The sequence below is a fragment of the Manis pentadactyla genome, chromosome 2 (genome assembly GCF_030020395.1).
Source record: "Manis pentadactyla isolate mManPen7 chromosome 2, mManPen7.hap1, whole genome shotgun sequence".
Lineage (NCBI taxonomy): Eukaryota > Metazoa > Chordata > Mammalia > Pholidota > Manidae > Manis > Manis pentadactyla.
In genome coordinates, this window is record NC_080020.1 from 67,045,849 (window position 1) to 67,060,777 (window position 14,929).

Here is a 14,929-nt window from a genome sequence, read left to right on the forward strand (position 1 = left end):
CCTAATACCCACCCTCCTTAAAGTTTTCCAAAAAGTAGAAGAGGAGGGAATACTCCCAAACTCATTCTACGAGGCCAACATCACTCTAATACCAAAACCAGGCAAAGACACCATGTGAAAAGAAAATTACAGACCAATATCCCTGATGAACACAGATGCAAAAATACTCAACAAAATATTAGCAAATTGAATTCAAAAATACATTAAAAAGATCATCCATCATGATAAAGTGGGATTCATCCCAGGGATGCAAGGATGATACAATATTCAAAAATCCATCAATATCATCCACATTAACAAAAAGAAGGACAAAAACCACATGATATTCTCCATAGATGCTGAAAAAGAATTTGACAAAATTCAACATCCATTCATGATAAAAACTGTCAACAAAATGGGTATAGAGAGCAAGTACCTCAACATAATAAAGGCCATATATGACAAACCCACAGTCAACATTATACTTAACAGCAAGAAGCTGAAAGCTATTCCTTTAAGAACAGGAACAAGACAAGGATGCCCACTCTCCCCACTTTTATTCAACACAGTACTGGAGGTCCCAGCCACGGCAGTCAGACAACACAAAGAAATAAAAGGCATCCAGATAGGCAAGGAAGAAGTCAAACTGTCCCTGTTTGCAGATGACATGATATTGTACATAAAAAACCCTAAAGAATCCACTCCAAAACTACTAAATCTATGAATTCAGCAAAGTGGCGGGATACAAAATTAATACACAGAAATCTGTTGCATTCCTATACACTAACAATGAACTAGCAGAAAGAGAAATCAGGAAAACAATTTCATTCACAATTGTATCAAAAAGAATAAAATACATAGGAATAAACCTAACCAAGGAACTAAAAGACCTACACTCTGAAAACTACTGGACACTCTTAAGAGACATTAAAGAGGACATTAATAAATGGAAATTCATCCCATGCCCTTGGAAAGAATTAATATTGTCAAAATGGCCATCCTGCCTAAAGCAATCTACAGATTCAATGCAATCCCTATCAAAATACCTACAGCATTCTTCAACGAACTAGAGCAAATAGTTCTAATTTCATATGGAATAACAAAAGACCCCAAATAGCCAAAGCAATCCTGAGAAGGAAGAATATAGCAGGAGGAATTACATTCCCTGACTTCAAGCTCTACTACAAAGCCACAGTAATCAAGACAATTTGGTAATGGTACCAGAACAGACCCATAGACCAGTGGAACAGAATAGACAGTCCAGATATAAACTCAAGCATATATGGTCAATTAATATACGATAAAGGAGCCATGGATATACAATGGGGAAATGATAGCCTCTTCAACAGCTGGTGTTGGCAAAACTGGACAGCTACATGTAAGAGAATGAAACTGGATTACTGTCTAACCCCGTACACAAAAATAAACTCAAAATGGATCAAAGACGTGAATGTAAGTCATGAAAGCATAAAACTCTTAGAAAAAAATATAGGCAAAAATATCTTGGACATAAACATGAGCAACCTCTTTATGAACATATATCCACGGGCAAGGGAAACAAAAGCAAAAATGAACAAGTGGTACTATATCAAACTAAAAAGCTTCTGTACAGCAAAGGACACCATCAGTAGAACAAAAAGACATCCTACAGTATGGGAGAATATATTCATAAATGACATATCTGATAAGGGGTTGACATCCAAATTATATAAAGAGCTCACACACCTCAACAAACAAAAAGCAAGTAAACTAATTAAAAAATGGACAGAGGAGCTGAACAGACACTTCTCCAAAGAAGAAATTCAGATGGCCAACAGGCACATGAAAAGATGCTCCACATCGCTAATCATCAGAGAAATGCAAATTAAAACCACAATGAGATATCACCTCACACCAGTTAGGATGGCCAACATCCAAAAGACAAACAACAACAAATGTTGGCGAGTATGTGGAGAAAGGGCAATCCTCCTACACTGCTGGTGGGAATGTCAATTAGTTCAACCATGTGGAAAGTAGTATGGAGGTTCCTCAAAAAACTAAAAATAGAAATACCATTTGACCCAGGAACTGTACTCCTAGGAATTTACCCTAAGAATGCAGCATCCCAGTTTGAAAAAGACATATGCACTCCTATGTTTATCACAGCACTATTTACAATAGCCAAGAAATTGAAGCAACCTAAGTGTCCATCAGTAGATGAATGGATAAAGATGTGGTATGTATATATATATATATATATATATATATATACACACACAATGGAATATTATTCAGCTGTAAGAAGAAAACAAATCGTACCATTTGCAACAACATGGATGGAGCTAGAGGGTATTATGCTCAGTGAAATAGCCAGGCAGAGAAAGAGAAGTATCATGATTTCACTCATCTGTGGAATATAAGAACAAAGTAAAACCTGAAGGAACAAAACAACAGCAGACTCACAGAACCCAAGAATGGGCTAACAGTTACCAAGGGGAAAGGGACTGGGGAGGGTGGGTGGGAAGGGAGGGATAAGGGGGAAAAGGGGGCATTACGATTAGCACACATAATGTAGAGAGTAGTGACACGGGAAAGGCAGTATATACAGAGAACAAGGAGTGATTCTATAGCATATTACTATGCTGATGGACAGTGACTGTAATGAGGTATGTGGGGGGGACTTCATAATGGGGTGAATCTAGTAACCATAATGTTGTTCACATAATTGTACATTAATGATATCAAAATAAAACAATTAAAAAAATATATCATGGCAGTCCTTAAAATATTTTTTACCCAATAAGCCTTTTAAAAATATTATGTAAAAGAGGAGAATGGAAATTATGAAGGGAATGGTATACACCATGAAGGCTGCACTATATAAACACCATAAACGCTCTTAGTATAATATTTTACTTGCAAAAATCTAAATGTGCTTCAAAACTAAAAACAGAAATCTTATTAGGTATTTTATTTTGCTTGAGTTGGCCAAAAGAAATAACATGGCAAGTAAAAGAGCTCACGAGAGTAATCTAAAGCAATACTGTAAAATAGACTTTGTTCCATTAGACGCATACACTTAAAAGTGGAGAATGGCTTAATTAGATCAAAGAGTAAATCCTACTGCTCACTTGGACTAAATTAATAATTGCAAAGATGTAGAAAAAAGCAAACCAAAATTGTTTTCTCATTCATTGTTTTAGCTTTTATTAGATCTCATCTTACCTTGCAAGAGAATCATTCTGTTTATCAGCTCTAACAAGGAGAACAACTTTCCATCTGTGGAAGGCTCCCGGAGCACCAGTGCGTTTCAGTTCTTCACGCCACCTTTTTGGCGCAGATTGCATTTGAAGTGAACAATGGGAGTCTTTTTCAATTTTATATCCCCATTCGTAGGTTGTTTCGTCAAGCCATCTGCCACTTCTGGCACTATGAATTATGTAGTCCTTAGTTAGTACCCACTTTCCTAGAAAGCAAATGAACTGTTAGAAAAGAATGTTGGTTCTGATAAATGGTAAATAATAAAGATGAAATATCAAATAAAATTTGATGCATTTCAGCATGAGACTCTTAAGCTACATTGCCAATATTATCTTTGAATTTTGTTTCTTTCCCTGAATTTTTTGATAGAGGCCTACAACATCACTGAACATTGTATATACTCTTTCCCATGATAATTATAATTGTTATTAAATAAAATATAAACCTAAGCCTTAATAAAATAAAATGTGGTATTACTTAAATTATGACTATATTATTATTCACTATTTTGAGTGAGATTTATATTCTTCCTTCTAAGTTAAAAACTTGTCCGATTATGTTTACAGCATTTTTATACTTTCTGAAATGAATTTATTGAGTTAGAAAATTTTCCGGTATATTTAATAACATTCTGTGGTTTATATGAGTATGAATGATCTTCTATAATAGGGACAATGTATATTTTCATCTGTGGAGGTAACGATGTCTCCAAATATTTTCTGGTAAGTTACTTTAACAAATGGTTAAACTCACCTAATTCATTTTATTTTTGCAATCAGTGAACTAATGATATAACAGATCAATTACAGTAAACTATAAAAGGTACATTGATGGTGGCAAAGAGAAGAGGGAACTAAATTCTAATTTGGGTTTATGAAATTTAAAATCTTTGAAAAATAAAATAGGATGATCATTGCTTCAAAGCATAGATGGGAGGGGAAGCAGCAGATGGAGAACAAAAGCAATGATTATTTCCAATGATCAAAGAAAAGAAACTTGACTAAGAACAGCTGAGACTTCAACAAAAGCTTTTTTGAGGGGCGTGAGGTGGCATTTTGTGCCAACTCTTTTTGTTAAAATATTTTGTTTTACATAAAGTACTTACACTAAATCTTTGGTGAAGTAAATATTTCTGCCTCTAATACATTTTCATGTGTTACAACGTTTTACTTAGAAGAATAAAGTAAAAATATTGGATCAAACAAACATTTTTAGCAAAAAGCACATATATTTTTGATATAATAAGCATACCATCTTTTCAAAGATTAAAGTACTTTTTCTTTAACATGAGCATTTTTTTTCAAAAGTGGGGAGAAGGTAGTTGACTTACCTGCTGCACAAGCTGCCAAAAATTTTTCACTTTTACACAGACGTTCAGCTATAAGATGTGTACAATTTTTATACTTCTGGAAGGAAAAATTCACATGAAAAAATTTTTAATTAAGGTAAGACTTCCATTTTAACACATTCCTTTTATTATAATATCAAGGGGTCAATTTTATCATTCTTAGGCCAGTATTTCATTTCTAGTTATTTTTCAACTATATCTTCAACATTTTGATAAATTTCTGTACTCACCTCACTCTTAATAAAAGTGCAATCTAGTTTTAAAAGCAATTTTCCTAGAGCCTCCTTTTCTTCCATCTTAAATCCTGTCATTTGGATAATATGCTTTGGGGTACCATCTTCCATCTAACATACATATACACATATAAAGAAGATAACAGATGTTAATTACTCACAGGATTGGTATTATTTTCTCTTAACTATGAGTGTTAAAAAAATGAAAACTATTAATCATATAATGAATTAAACATGAGGGTTAATTTTAAATACCAATGTTAAAATTACTTACACACAATAGAAATTACTGTAAAAGTTATCTTCTTAAAATATGACCATAAATTATGATCTTGTTTGCTGGTTTGAACATTGATAGTCCACATTACAAACTTGCTATTAGAATACACTGATGAACATATACAATTCTTCAGAAAAGGACAAATGCTTATATGAATATTAGCATAATAATACTGGCCTCATTTTAAAGATAATGTTTTTGTTAAGAACTTTTGAAAAAGTATACTTTTACACAATGAAAATCAGATTTTATACCTATTTTAAAAATGTTTTTGGACAGATGTTGAAGATATGTGTCACTACAGAAGCTGATAGAACTAATGGTCCCATAGCATTTACAACAAATAATTTAGTATAGTGGGTACATATAATGAATCTGGAACCTATTCCCAATCTACATTTCTGAACTCTGCTACATATATGTTAATTTCATCACCTACAACGTAGACTGAAGGAAATCATGTGGTTTCAAATTTATTTTAATAGGGACCTTAATCCATATTAAAATGTACTTCACATAGCACTTTGTATCTGAGGTGGCAGATTTACTAAGAAAGGAAAACAGCATTTCTAATTAGGATACAGGTTATTTTTTTGTTTACATGTGGTTAAAACTTCAGAACTCAATAGCATCTTAGAGAAAAATCTATTCTCATTATGAATGAGGAAAGCAGAGATAAGAGAAATCAGGGGTAGTTTTTTATTTCTCTAATCATGTTGTCACCATACCCCTGGATTATTATTTAATGCCATAGGCAGTTCAACTGCAGTTGTTTTCTTTCAAGACAATTAAAAACTTCAAAAATTATAACTGTTTAAGTCCAGCTAATAACAGACAACTGGTAAAGTGAAAAGTGTTCTTTACACAAATTTTATTTTAAAAGGCTAAATAAAAATGTACTTACATTAAGTATATGTGAACTACATACATATATGCATTTATTTAAAGGATGAGACTCATTTTAGAGCAAAATTTGAAAGACAGTGTCACTATAAACAACTTGAAAGCATAACCCAAGAGTTTAAGAGTGAACCTTTATTTCCCCTTCTTGAAGTTGTTAAGAGGAGGAACTTCAGCTAGGGTCATAGCACTCCTGGTTTCTCTCTGTACCCTTCTTCATTCCTTGCTTTGGGAGGAAAAGCTACTGGACAGAACTAACTGTATATGCTTTGCTAGGCTTATCTGCATATTTGCAAATACAGTTCATATTAATACTTTCTGACATGTCCTAAGGGGCTGCCAGTTGTAGTCCTGTACCACCTGGGTTGGTAAATCAATTCAGAGGTTATGTCTTAAGAAAAACACTGGAGTTGCACATCAAACCCACCTCCTCCAAGCCAATTTTTACTCAGAAAAACAAGCTGATATTCTGACCTTAATATATCTGACTTTCACATTTCTTTATTGGCTCCAAAAGCAGGAAAGGAATTATTATGTATTAGAACATTAGAATACCAAGATTCAAGATATAGAACATAGGGTGACTTAATGATAAGGCTCTTCAGTGAAACAATTTTTTAAAAGCTCTGGTTAGTACAAAATTATAAACTATACACAGTAGGGCTTGGTGTCTTATAAAATAATCATACATAAACTACTATCATCAGTAAGTAAAATACAAGTACCTTCTGGCTTAAGGAATTATTCAATTTTTAGAAACCACTTTCATGGGTTAAATAACATTGCCCTTGGGTAATAATACCCATTAATATAAACTGGTGATACATAAAAACTTTACAAAGAATATACCCAGTTGCTAGAAATAATGATTTAGTCTGATGCAGAACATATATTAACACATAAAATAAAGCCACATGTAGCTAAAAAGACACGTGACCATAACCAGCAAGAAACACTGCTTTCATTATTTCTAGGGAATTATTAAAATACTTTAAGCAAATTTCCTTAAGAAAATGATGGGTCCTTTCAGAAATACTAGACAAATGAAATTTAATATATCTGTGAATATCTTCTTGGTATTCTATGGAAAAAGCAATCTAATTATTTCTATAGTTACTGAAAGCCTTTTTTATCAGAAGAATGCAAGTGCTTTAATCATGCATATTATCTACTACTTGTAATTTGTTTATATATTTAAGAACTTCAAAAGCTACTTAGTTGGCTATTTCAAGAACTGTTGCCAAAGAAGGAAGTTTGAATAGCTTTAAAAACCTAAAATCTTGCCTATCTGGCCATTCTAAACTACTAAAAAATAGACACTAGTGTTAAATAATTGGAATATATAGAAAGCAATGGAAAAAAATCATTGTAATGCTATCACCCAAAAAGTTTTATTTCAAGGTTGTCCTCTAAATTTTATTCTTCTGCTTCCTGACAACTAAATATATGTTATATAGACCTGTAAGGAAAAAAAAAAACCCATCATACAATTTTCCTCTTAGATGAAGCTGTTACTAGGTATTTTACAATTTGAATGTTTATTATTAACAAGGTTACATTCGAACATATTTTGGTTTATACTAATACAAATTAGTAAATGATTTTGGACTTATTAGAGTCAGTGTATAGTGCCAAGTTTTCATCTTAAATCATAGTGTCCTTATAATGGAATGAATTTTGTATATTTATTGGTATTTTCTGTCAAATCAAGACTCCACAGTAAATGAAAACCAGACCAACTGTTCTTAATGGTAGAAATCAAGAAAGCCTTTTTAAATCAATTTCTCTTCTTTGAAAAACAATTAAATACAAACTGAAATTAAGCAAAGAGGAAAGGGAAGAAATGCAGGTGAAAAAACAGGATGTCTTGATTCAAACACTATGCAAATATGAATGTTAAAAAACAAATCAGAACACAGAACATTTACAAGTTTTACCAGAAAAACTGGGCTATATATAATAAACTTTCAGATTTGTGAATCTCAGTGATGGCACACAATACCTAGCACAGTTTACAAAGAACAAATTCCATTAACCTAATCTAATAAAATGATCTACTCAAGTAACAGAGTTTATAATACATTTACCAATGTTTTAAAATTGTGATTAAACATCATATGACAAACTAATAGTCTAGAACAGATAATTCATAGTTACATGGGAATATTGGTATCCATCTATAGAGGAATAGACATAAGCATATACAGATATACAGATTGATTTACTTATAAAATTAGTGGTTTAATGGTATGGAAAACAATAAATAAGATCCTTGATATGCCAATGAACCCAAAGAGAACACTGTATAAAGTTGATGTAAAATACCCATGGATGACCCAGACAATTCAAATTCCTTAAAAGTTGGGTCAGTTTTGTGTAGTTGATAATGTTGTGGCATATAGAGGATTAAGAGCTAACTGCTAGAAGTCTTCCAGCCAAAGAAGAAAGTAAATATACTGTAATATAATTGTACCAGTAATATTTCTAGAGAAATTATAGAGTTTTCTAGAACATACAGGGTATGGCCCTTCAGGCATTCTCACAAGAGATACTATCCTAATACAACAGAAGAAAAAGAAAAAAAGAGAGCATTTGTTTTTAGCAGTTAAGTGTTTTTATGTTTTCTGTCAAAAAGTTATAAAGTATATATTTTATTCTTAGTTACAAGAAAAATGCTTTTGTAGTAATTTTGTAAAATTTTGTAGTAATTAAAAAAAATCTAGTTACTTACCTTGAACCAATAATATACACAATTAAGGAGGTAATGATTGTGAACAGAGCAGGCATTTATGCAAAGCAAGCAACTGTCCCTGTGGCTTGGACTTTCCCAAAATATCTCCCACATGGGCCTATCCCTAATGCCTGAAATTCCTTTGCAGTTGATGCAGTCAGAAATGCAAATAAACCTATAGCATTTATCATCATAATTAAGAAAATTTTATTATGCACTAACTTTTTATATCCTAAGAATTCTTTATATCAAATAGTTGGAACACATTTGAAGAGTATCACACATATTAGCTAGAATATGCTGAAAAGAGAACTCAGAAAAGTAGAGGCAGGAATACAGATACAAATACAGTAGATCCCCCCATCTGCAGGAAATATGTTCTGAGACACTCAGCGGATGCCAGAAATCACAGATTATGCCAAACCTATATGTACTATGTTTTTTTCTATATATACATACCTGTGATAAAGTTTAATTCAAAAATTATGCATAGTAAGAGATTGACAATAACAATGAAATAGAAAAATTATAAGAATATAATGTAGTAAAAGTTATGTGAATGTGGTGTTTCAAAACATCTTACTGTACTGCATTACTGCATTCACCCATGTGATGATGTGAGATGATAAAATGCCTACATGATGAGCTGAAGTTAGGTGAATGACGCAGGCATTGTGCCCTAGCATTAGGCTACTATTGACCTGCCAATAGTCCATAGGATCACCTGCTCCTGAACACAGTTGATTGCTGGTGATAAGTGAAACGTGGGAAAGTGAAACCATAGATAATGGGGGACTACTGTACAAAGGTCTGGCTCAAGAGTGAGGATGAAAGAGCAGTGTATAAGAGCTGGGCAAAAAAGGAAAGATGTTGCAAAAAAGAGAAGCAGGGATGCTCAAAGAGGTCTAGGAAAATAAAGATAAACCTTTACTACTCTACATCACAATTTTTTTATGATCAGCCATAGGGTATTTTAGAATTTTGAGAATACCATGCACCTTAAAATCTCTCCATGATTAAGATAAGAGGGATTTAAAATATTTTTTTTATTTACACATTTGCATTTAAGAACTAAAAATTTCCCCCAAAATAATTAAAATTAAAAGACAGATCAGTAAAAGTTAACACAGGATTATAGAAAATTTGAAAAATACTACAAAATATATAGAAACTATATTAAAACAATTTCTAATTTCTTCATCCTGTAAGAGCACTGTTAAGGTTGGGAGGGGGAGAGGGGTTTGGCTTGAAGGTTTTACGTTTGCATGTGGAAATAAACATATTATATAACAAAAATTGGACAAATTGTAGTGTATGTTAATTTTTATGTAAAATTATATCATGACTGGGGGGCTTTCTCAAGATGGTGTCATGAGTAGGGTGGCAAAAATCTCCTCCCAAAACCATACATATTTTGAAAATATAGAAAATACAACTATTGCTAAAAGAGTGACCAGAAGATACAGTACACCAGCCAGGCTACATCTACATCTGCGATAACTCAACATCTCACAGAAAGGGTAAGATACAAAGTTGTGACCTGGTGGGACCCGAGCACTCCCCTCACCCCAGCTCACCAGCAGGAGGAAAAGAATCAGAGTGGGGAGGGAGTGGAAGCACAGGACTGCTAAATAACAATCCCTAGCAATCTGCACCAGAGCACAGACACACATTGCATGGTGTACCGGATATTAGAGAAATGGAAAAGCAAAATCCAAGACTAAGACTGTGCCCAGCACAGGCAGCAGAAAATGGTACAGAGTCCGGAAAGAACAGGACAAAAGAAAAGCGGGTACTTTAAAAGTCTTAAAGGGACAAGGGTTTAACAGGTGGACAAAATCATCCTGGCACACTCAGTCCAGCAGGTTGGGAACTTTAAGGAACTTTAGGCACTCTAACCCCTGGGTGGCAATGCAGCTCTGAAGCGCCTCACAGGGATAAGCAGCCTGCTGTTCATTCCCTCTGCCAGCACTGCAAGTGAACCGGTTGATCCGCCATTGCTGTGGAGCAACCAGAGAGCAGTCCTGTCCACAGCAATGACACAGAGGGTTCTCCCAGTGTGTGGCTAACCTGGCCAGACCCAGAGGCTGCCCCCTGCCCACAGTTGCTGGACACAGACAGCAGAGACCAGCACAGAGTCCAGGAGGCACAAAGGGGCTTTATTCTTATGGCAAAAATGCGATGCTTGCCTGCAACCCCCATCAGTGCACTAGGCCATCCCAAAGGCAGGCCCACGGCAGCTCAGGGGATTAACCCAGAGGATACCCACTGCATGCAGACTACCGGCACAGGCAGAGAAAGCCAGTGCAGAGTCCGCGAAGCACATAAGGGCTCTGTTCTCACGGCAAACACATGTTGATCACCTGCAACCACCGCCAATGCCCTATGCCATCCCAGGAGCCGCCCCACCCACAGCAGCTCAGGGGATTAACCAAGAGACTGTGCCTTGCACCTGGCTGACTGACAAAGGCAGAGGAAACCGGTACAGAGTCAGGGAAGCATGTAGGGGCTCTGTTCTCGCGGCAAACACATGCTGATGGCCTACAACCACTGTCAGTACCCTAGGCCATACCGAGAGCCACCATGCCCATGGCAGCAGAGGGGATTAACCCAGAGGCTGCCGCGTGCACCCAGTTGACCGGCACAGGCAGAGGAAACCGGCGTGGAGTCCACAAAGCATGTATGGGCTCTGTTCTCACAGCAAACATGCCCTGATCACCTGCAACCACCACCAGTACCCTAGGGGATCCCGAGGACCGTCTTGCCCATGGCAGCTCAGGGGATTAACCCAGAAGTTGCCTCCTGCACCTGGTTGATGGGCACAGGCAGAGGAAATTGGCACAGAGTCCAGGAAACACATAGGGGCTCTGTTTAAGCGTTGAACGCATGCTGCTTACCTGCAACCACCCCCAGTGCCTCAGGCCAACCCGAGGGATGCGCTGCAGACGGCAGCTCATGGGCTCAACCCAGAGGCTGCTCACTGTGTGTGGTTGCCCAGCACAGGCAGCAGAAAATGGTACAGAGTCCGGAAAGCACAAAGAGGCGCCATTCTTGCAGAAGGACACACGCTGCTCACCTGAGAACCTGTTAGTGCCCTAGGCCATCCTGAGGGCCATCCGGCCCACAGCAGTTCAGGGGATTAACCCAGAGGCCGCTCCCTGTGTGCAGTTAACTGACACAGGCAGCGGAGACGGGCAAGGCGACCAGCAAGAAGGAAAGGACTTTGTTCTCACAGCTGACAAATGTGGTAATCGCCGGTGATCACTTCCATTGCCATGAAACAGCAGAACTTTGTTCAGTCCAAAATCCCTCAAACACCACAGAGAGGGCCTAATGAGCCTGAAATCACCAATCTTCCTGAAAAAGAATTCAAAGTAAAAGTCATAGCATGGGGATGAAGCTACAGAGAAATATGCAAGAGCTAAGGGAAGAATTCAGGAGGGAGATAAAAGAAGTGAAACAAACAATGAAAGGATTTAAGAGCAGACTGTATGAAGTGCAAGAGACTGTTAATGAAACAGAAATCAGAGAATAGGAATACAGAGAAGCTGAGGCAGAGAGAGATAAAAGGATCTCTAGGAATGAAAGAATATCAAGAGAACTGTGTGACCAATCCAAACAGAACAATATCCACATTATAGGGGTACCAGAAGAAGAAGAAGAGAGAGAAAGGGACAGAAAGTCTTCAAATAAATAATTGCTGAAAACTTCCCCAATATGAGGAAGGAAATAGTCTCTCAGACCACGGAAGTCCACAGATCTCCCAACACAAGGGACCCAAAGTGGACAACACCAAGACATATCATAATTAAAACGGCAAAGATGAAAGACAAGTACAGAGTATTAAAAGGAGCCAGAAAGAGAAAAATGATAACCTACAAAGGAAAACCAATTAGGCTATTATCAAACATCTCAGCAGAAACCTTACAGGCCAGAAGAAAATGGTATGATATATTCAATGCAATGAAACAGAAGGGACTCGAACCAAGAATACTGTATCCAGCAAGATTATCATTTAAATTTGAAGAAGGGATTAAACATCCCCAGATAAGCAAAAGTTGAGGGAATTTAACTTCCACAAACTACCTCTACAGGGTATTTTAAGGGGACTGTTCTAGATAGAAGTGCTCCTAAGGCAAAATAGATGTCACCAGAGAAAATAAAAGCACAGCAAAGAAAGTAGACCAACCAAATACTAACTAAATGCAAACTAAAATCAACTATCCTCAAAATCAGTCAAGGGAAACACAAAAGAGTACACAATAAAACACCTAACATATAAAGAGTGGACAAAGAAGAAAAAGAAGGGAGAAAAATAAAGAATCATCAGACTGTGTTTATAGTAGCTTAATAAGTGAGTTAAGCTAGACCGTAAGGTAGTAAAGAAGCTACCCTTGAACCTTTGGTAACCACAAATCCAAAGCCTGCAATGGCAATAAGTACATATCTATCAACAATCACCCTAAATGTACATTGAATAACCGCACCAATCAAAAGACACAGAGTAATAGAATGGAAAGAAGGAAAATTCGTCTATATGCTGCCTACAAGAGACTCACCTCAACCCCAAAGACATATACAGACAAAAAGTCAGGGATGGAAAAAGATATTTCATGAAAAAATAGGGAGAAAAAAGCAGGTGTTTCAGTACTTGTATCAGACAAATAGACTTCAAAACAAAGAAAGTAATAAGAGGCAAAGAAGGACATTACATAATGATAAAGGAGTCAGTCCAACAAGAGAATATAACCATTATAAATATCTATGCATACAACACAGGAGCACCTACATATGTAAAACAAATAGTAACAGAATTAAAGGAGGAAATAGAATGCAATGCATTTATTTTAAGAGAATTCAACACACCACTCACTCCAAAGGACAGACCAACCAGACAGAAAATAAGACACAGAGGCACTGAACAACACACGAGAACAGATGGACCTAACAGATATCTACAGACCACTACACCCAAAAGGAGCAGGATACACATTCTTCTCAAGTGCACATGGAACATTTTCCAGAATAGACCACATATTAGGCCGCAAAAAGAGCCTCAGTAAATTCAAAAAGATTGAAATTCTACCAAGTTCTCAGATCACAAAGGCATAAAACTAGGCATAAATTGTACAAAGAAAACAAAAAGGCTCAAAAACTTATACATGCTCCTAAATAATCAATGGAGCAATGAACAAATTAAAACAGAGATCAAGCAATATATGGAGACAAATGAAAACAACAGCACAATGCCCCAACTTCTATGGGACGCATCGAAAGCTGTTCTAAAAGGCAATTCAGGCCTATTTAAAGAAGGAAGAACAATCCCAAATGAATAGTCTTAGTTCTAAAATATTGAAAGGGGAAAAAGAACAAATGAGGCCCAAAGTCAGCAGATGGAAGGACATAATAAACATCAGAGAAGAAATAAATAAAACTGAGAAGAATAACACAGTAGAAAAAAATTAATGAAACCAAGAGCTGGTTCTTTGAGAAAAAGACAATATAGATAAGCCCCTAGCCAGACTTATAAAAAGAAAAAGAGAATCTACACACATAAACAGAATCAGAAATGAGAAAGGCAAAATCATGATGGACAAAACAGAAATATAAAGAATTATTTATTACAGAATACTAGGAAATTCTATATGCTAACAAAACTGGATAACCTAGAAGAAATGGACAACTTTCTAGAAAAATAAAACCTTTCAAGACTGACCAAGGAAGAAACAGAAAACCTAAACAGACCAATCACCAGCAACGAAACTGAATTGGTAATGAAAAAACTACCCAAGAACAAAACACTCAAACCAGAGGGATTCACCACTGAATTTTATCAGACATTTAGAGAAGATATAATACCCATCCTCCTAAAAGTTTCCCAAAAAATAGAAGAGGAGGGAATACTCCCAAACTCATTTTATGAAGCCAGCATCACTCTAATGCCAAAAGCAGGCAAGGACACCACAAAAACAGAAAACTACAGTCCCATATCTCTGATGAACATAAATGTAAAAATACTCAACAAAATATTAGCAAACCAAATTCAAAAACACATCAAGAGGATCATACACCATGATCAAGTGGGATTTATCCCAGGGATGCAATGATGGTACAACATTAGAAAATTCATCAACATCATCCACCACATCAACAAAAAGGACAAAAACCACTCAATCATCTCCAGAGATGCTGAAAAAGCATTCGACAAAATTCAACAT

At 35.9% G+C, this 14,929-nt stretch overlaps 1 protein-coding gene across 4 annotated transcripts in view; it reads right to left on the reverse strand.

Moving 5' to 3' along the window:
- Nucleotides 1–14,929, reverse strand: part of SLF1 (SMC5-SMC6 complex localization factor 1) — a 77,442-nt gene that overhangs the window by 56,089 nt on the left and 6,424 nt on the right. For all 4 annotated transcript variants that reach the window (XM_057493395.1, XM_036925710.2, XM_036925709.2 and 1 more), the window contains exons 2-4: nucleotides 4,798–4,911; nucleotides 4,550–4,625; nucleotides 3,184–3,424 (exon numbers count right to left, since the gene is read on the reverse strand). In XM_057493395.1, the coding sequence (XP_057349378.1) occupies nucleotides 3,184–3,424; nucleotides 4,550–4,625; nucleotides 4,798–4,911 (431 nt within the window). The remainder of the gene's footprint in view (nucleotides 1–3,183; nucleotides 3,425–4,549; nucleotides 4,626–4,797; nucleotides 4,912–14,929) is intronic.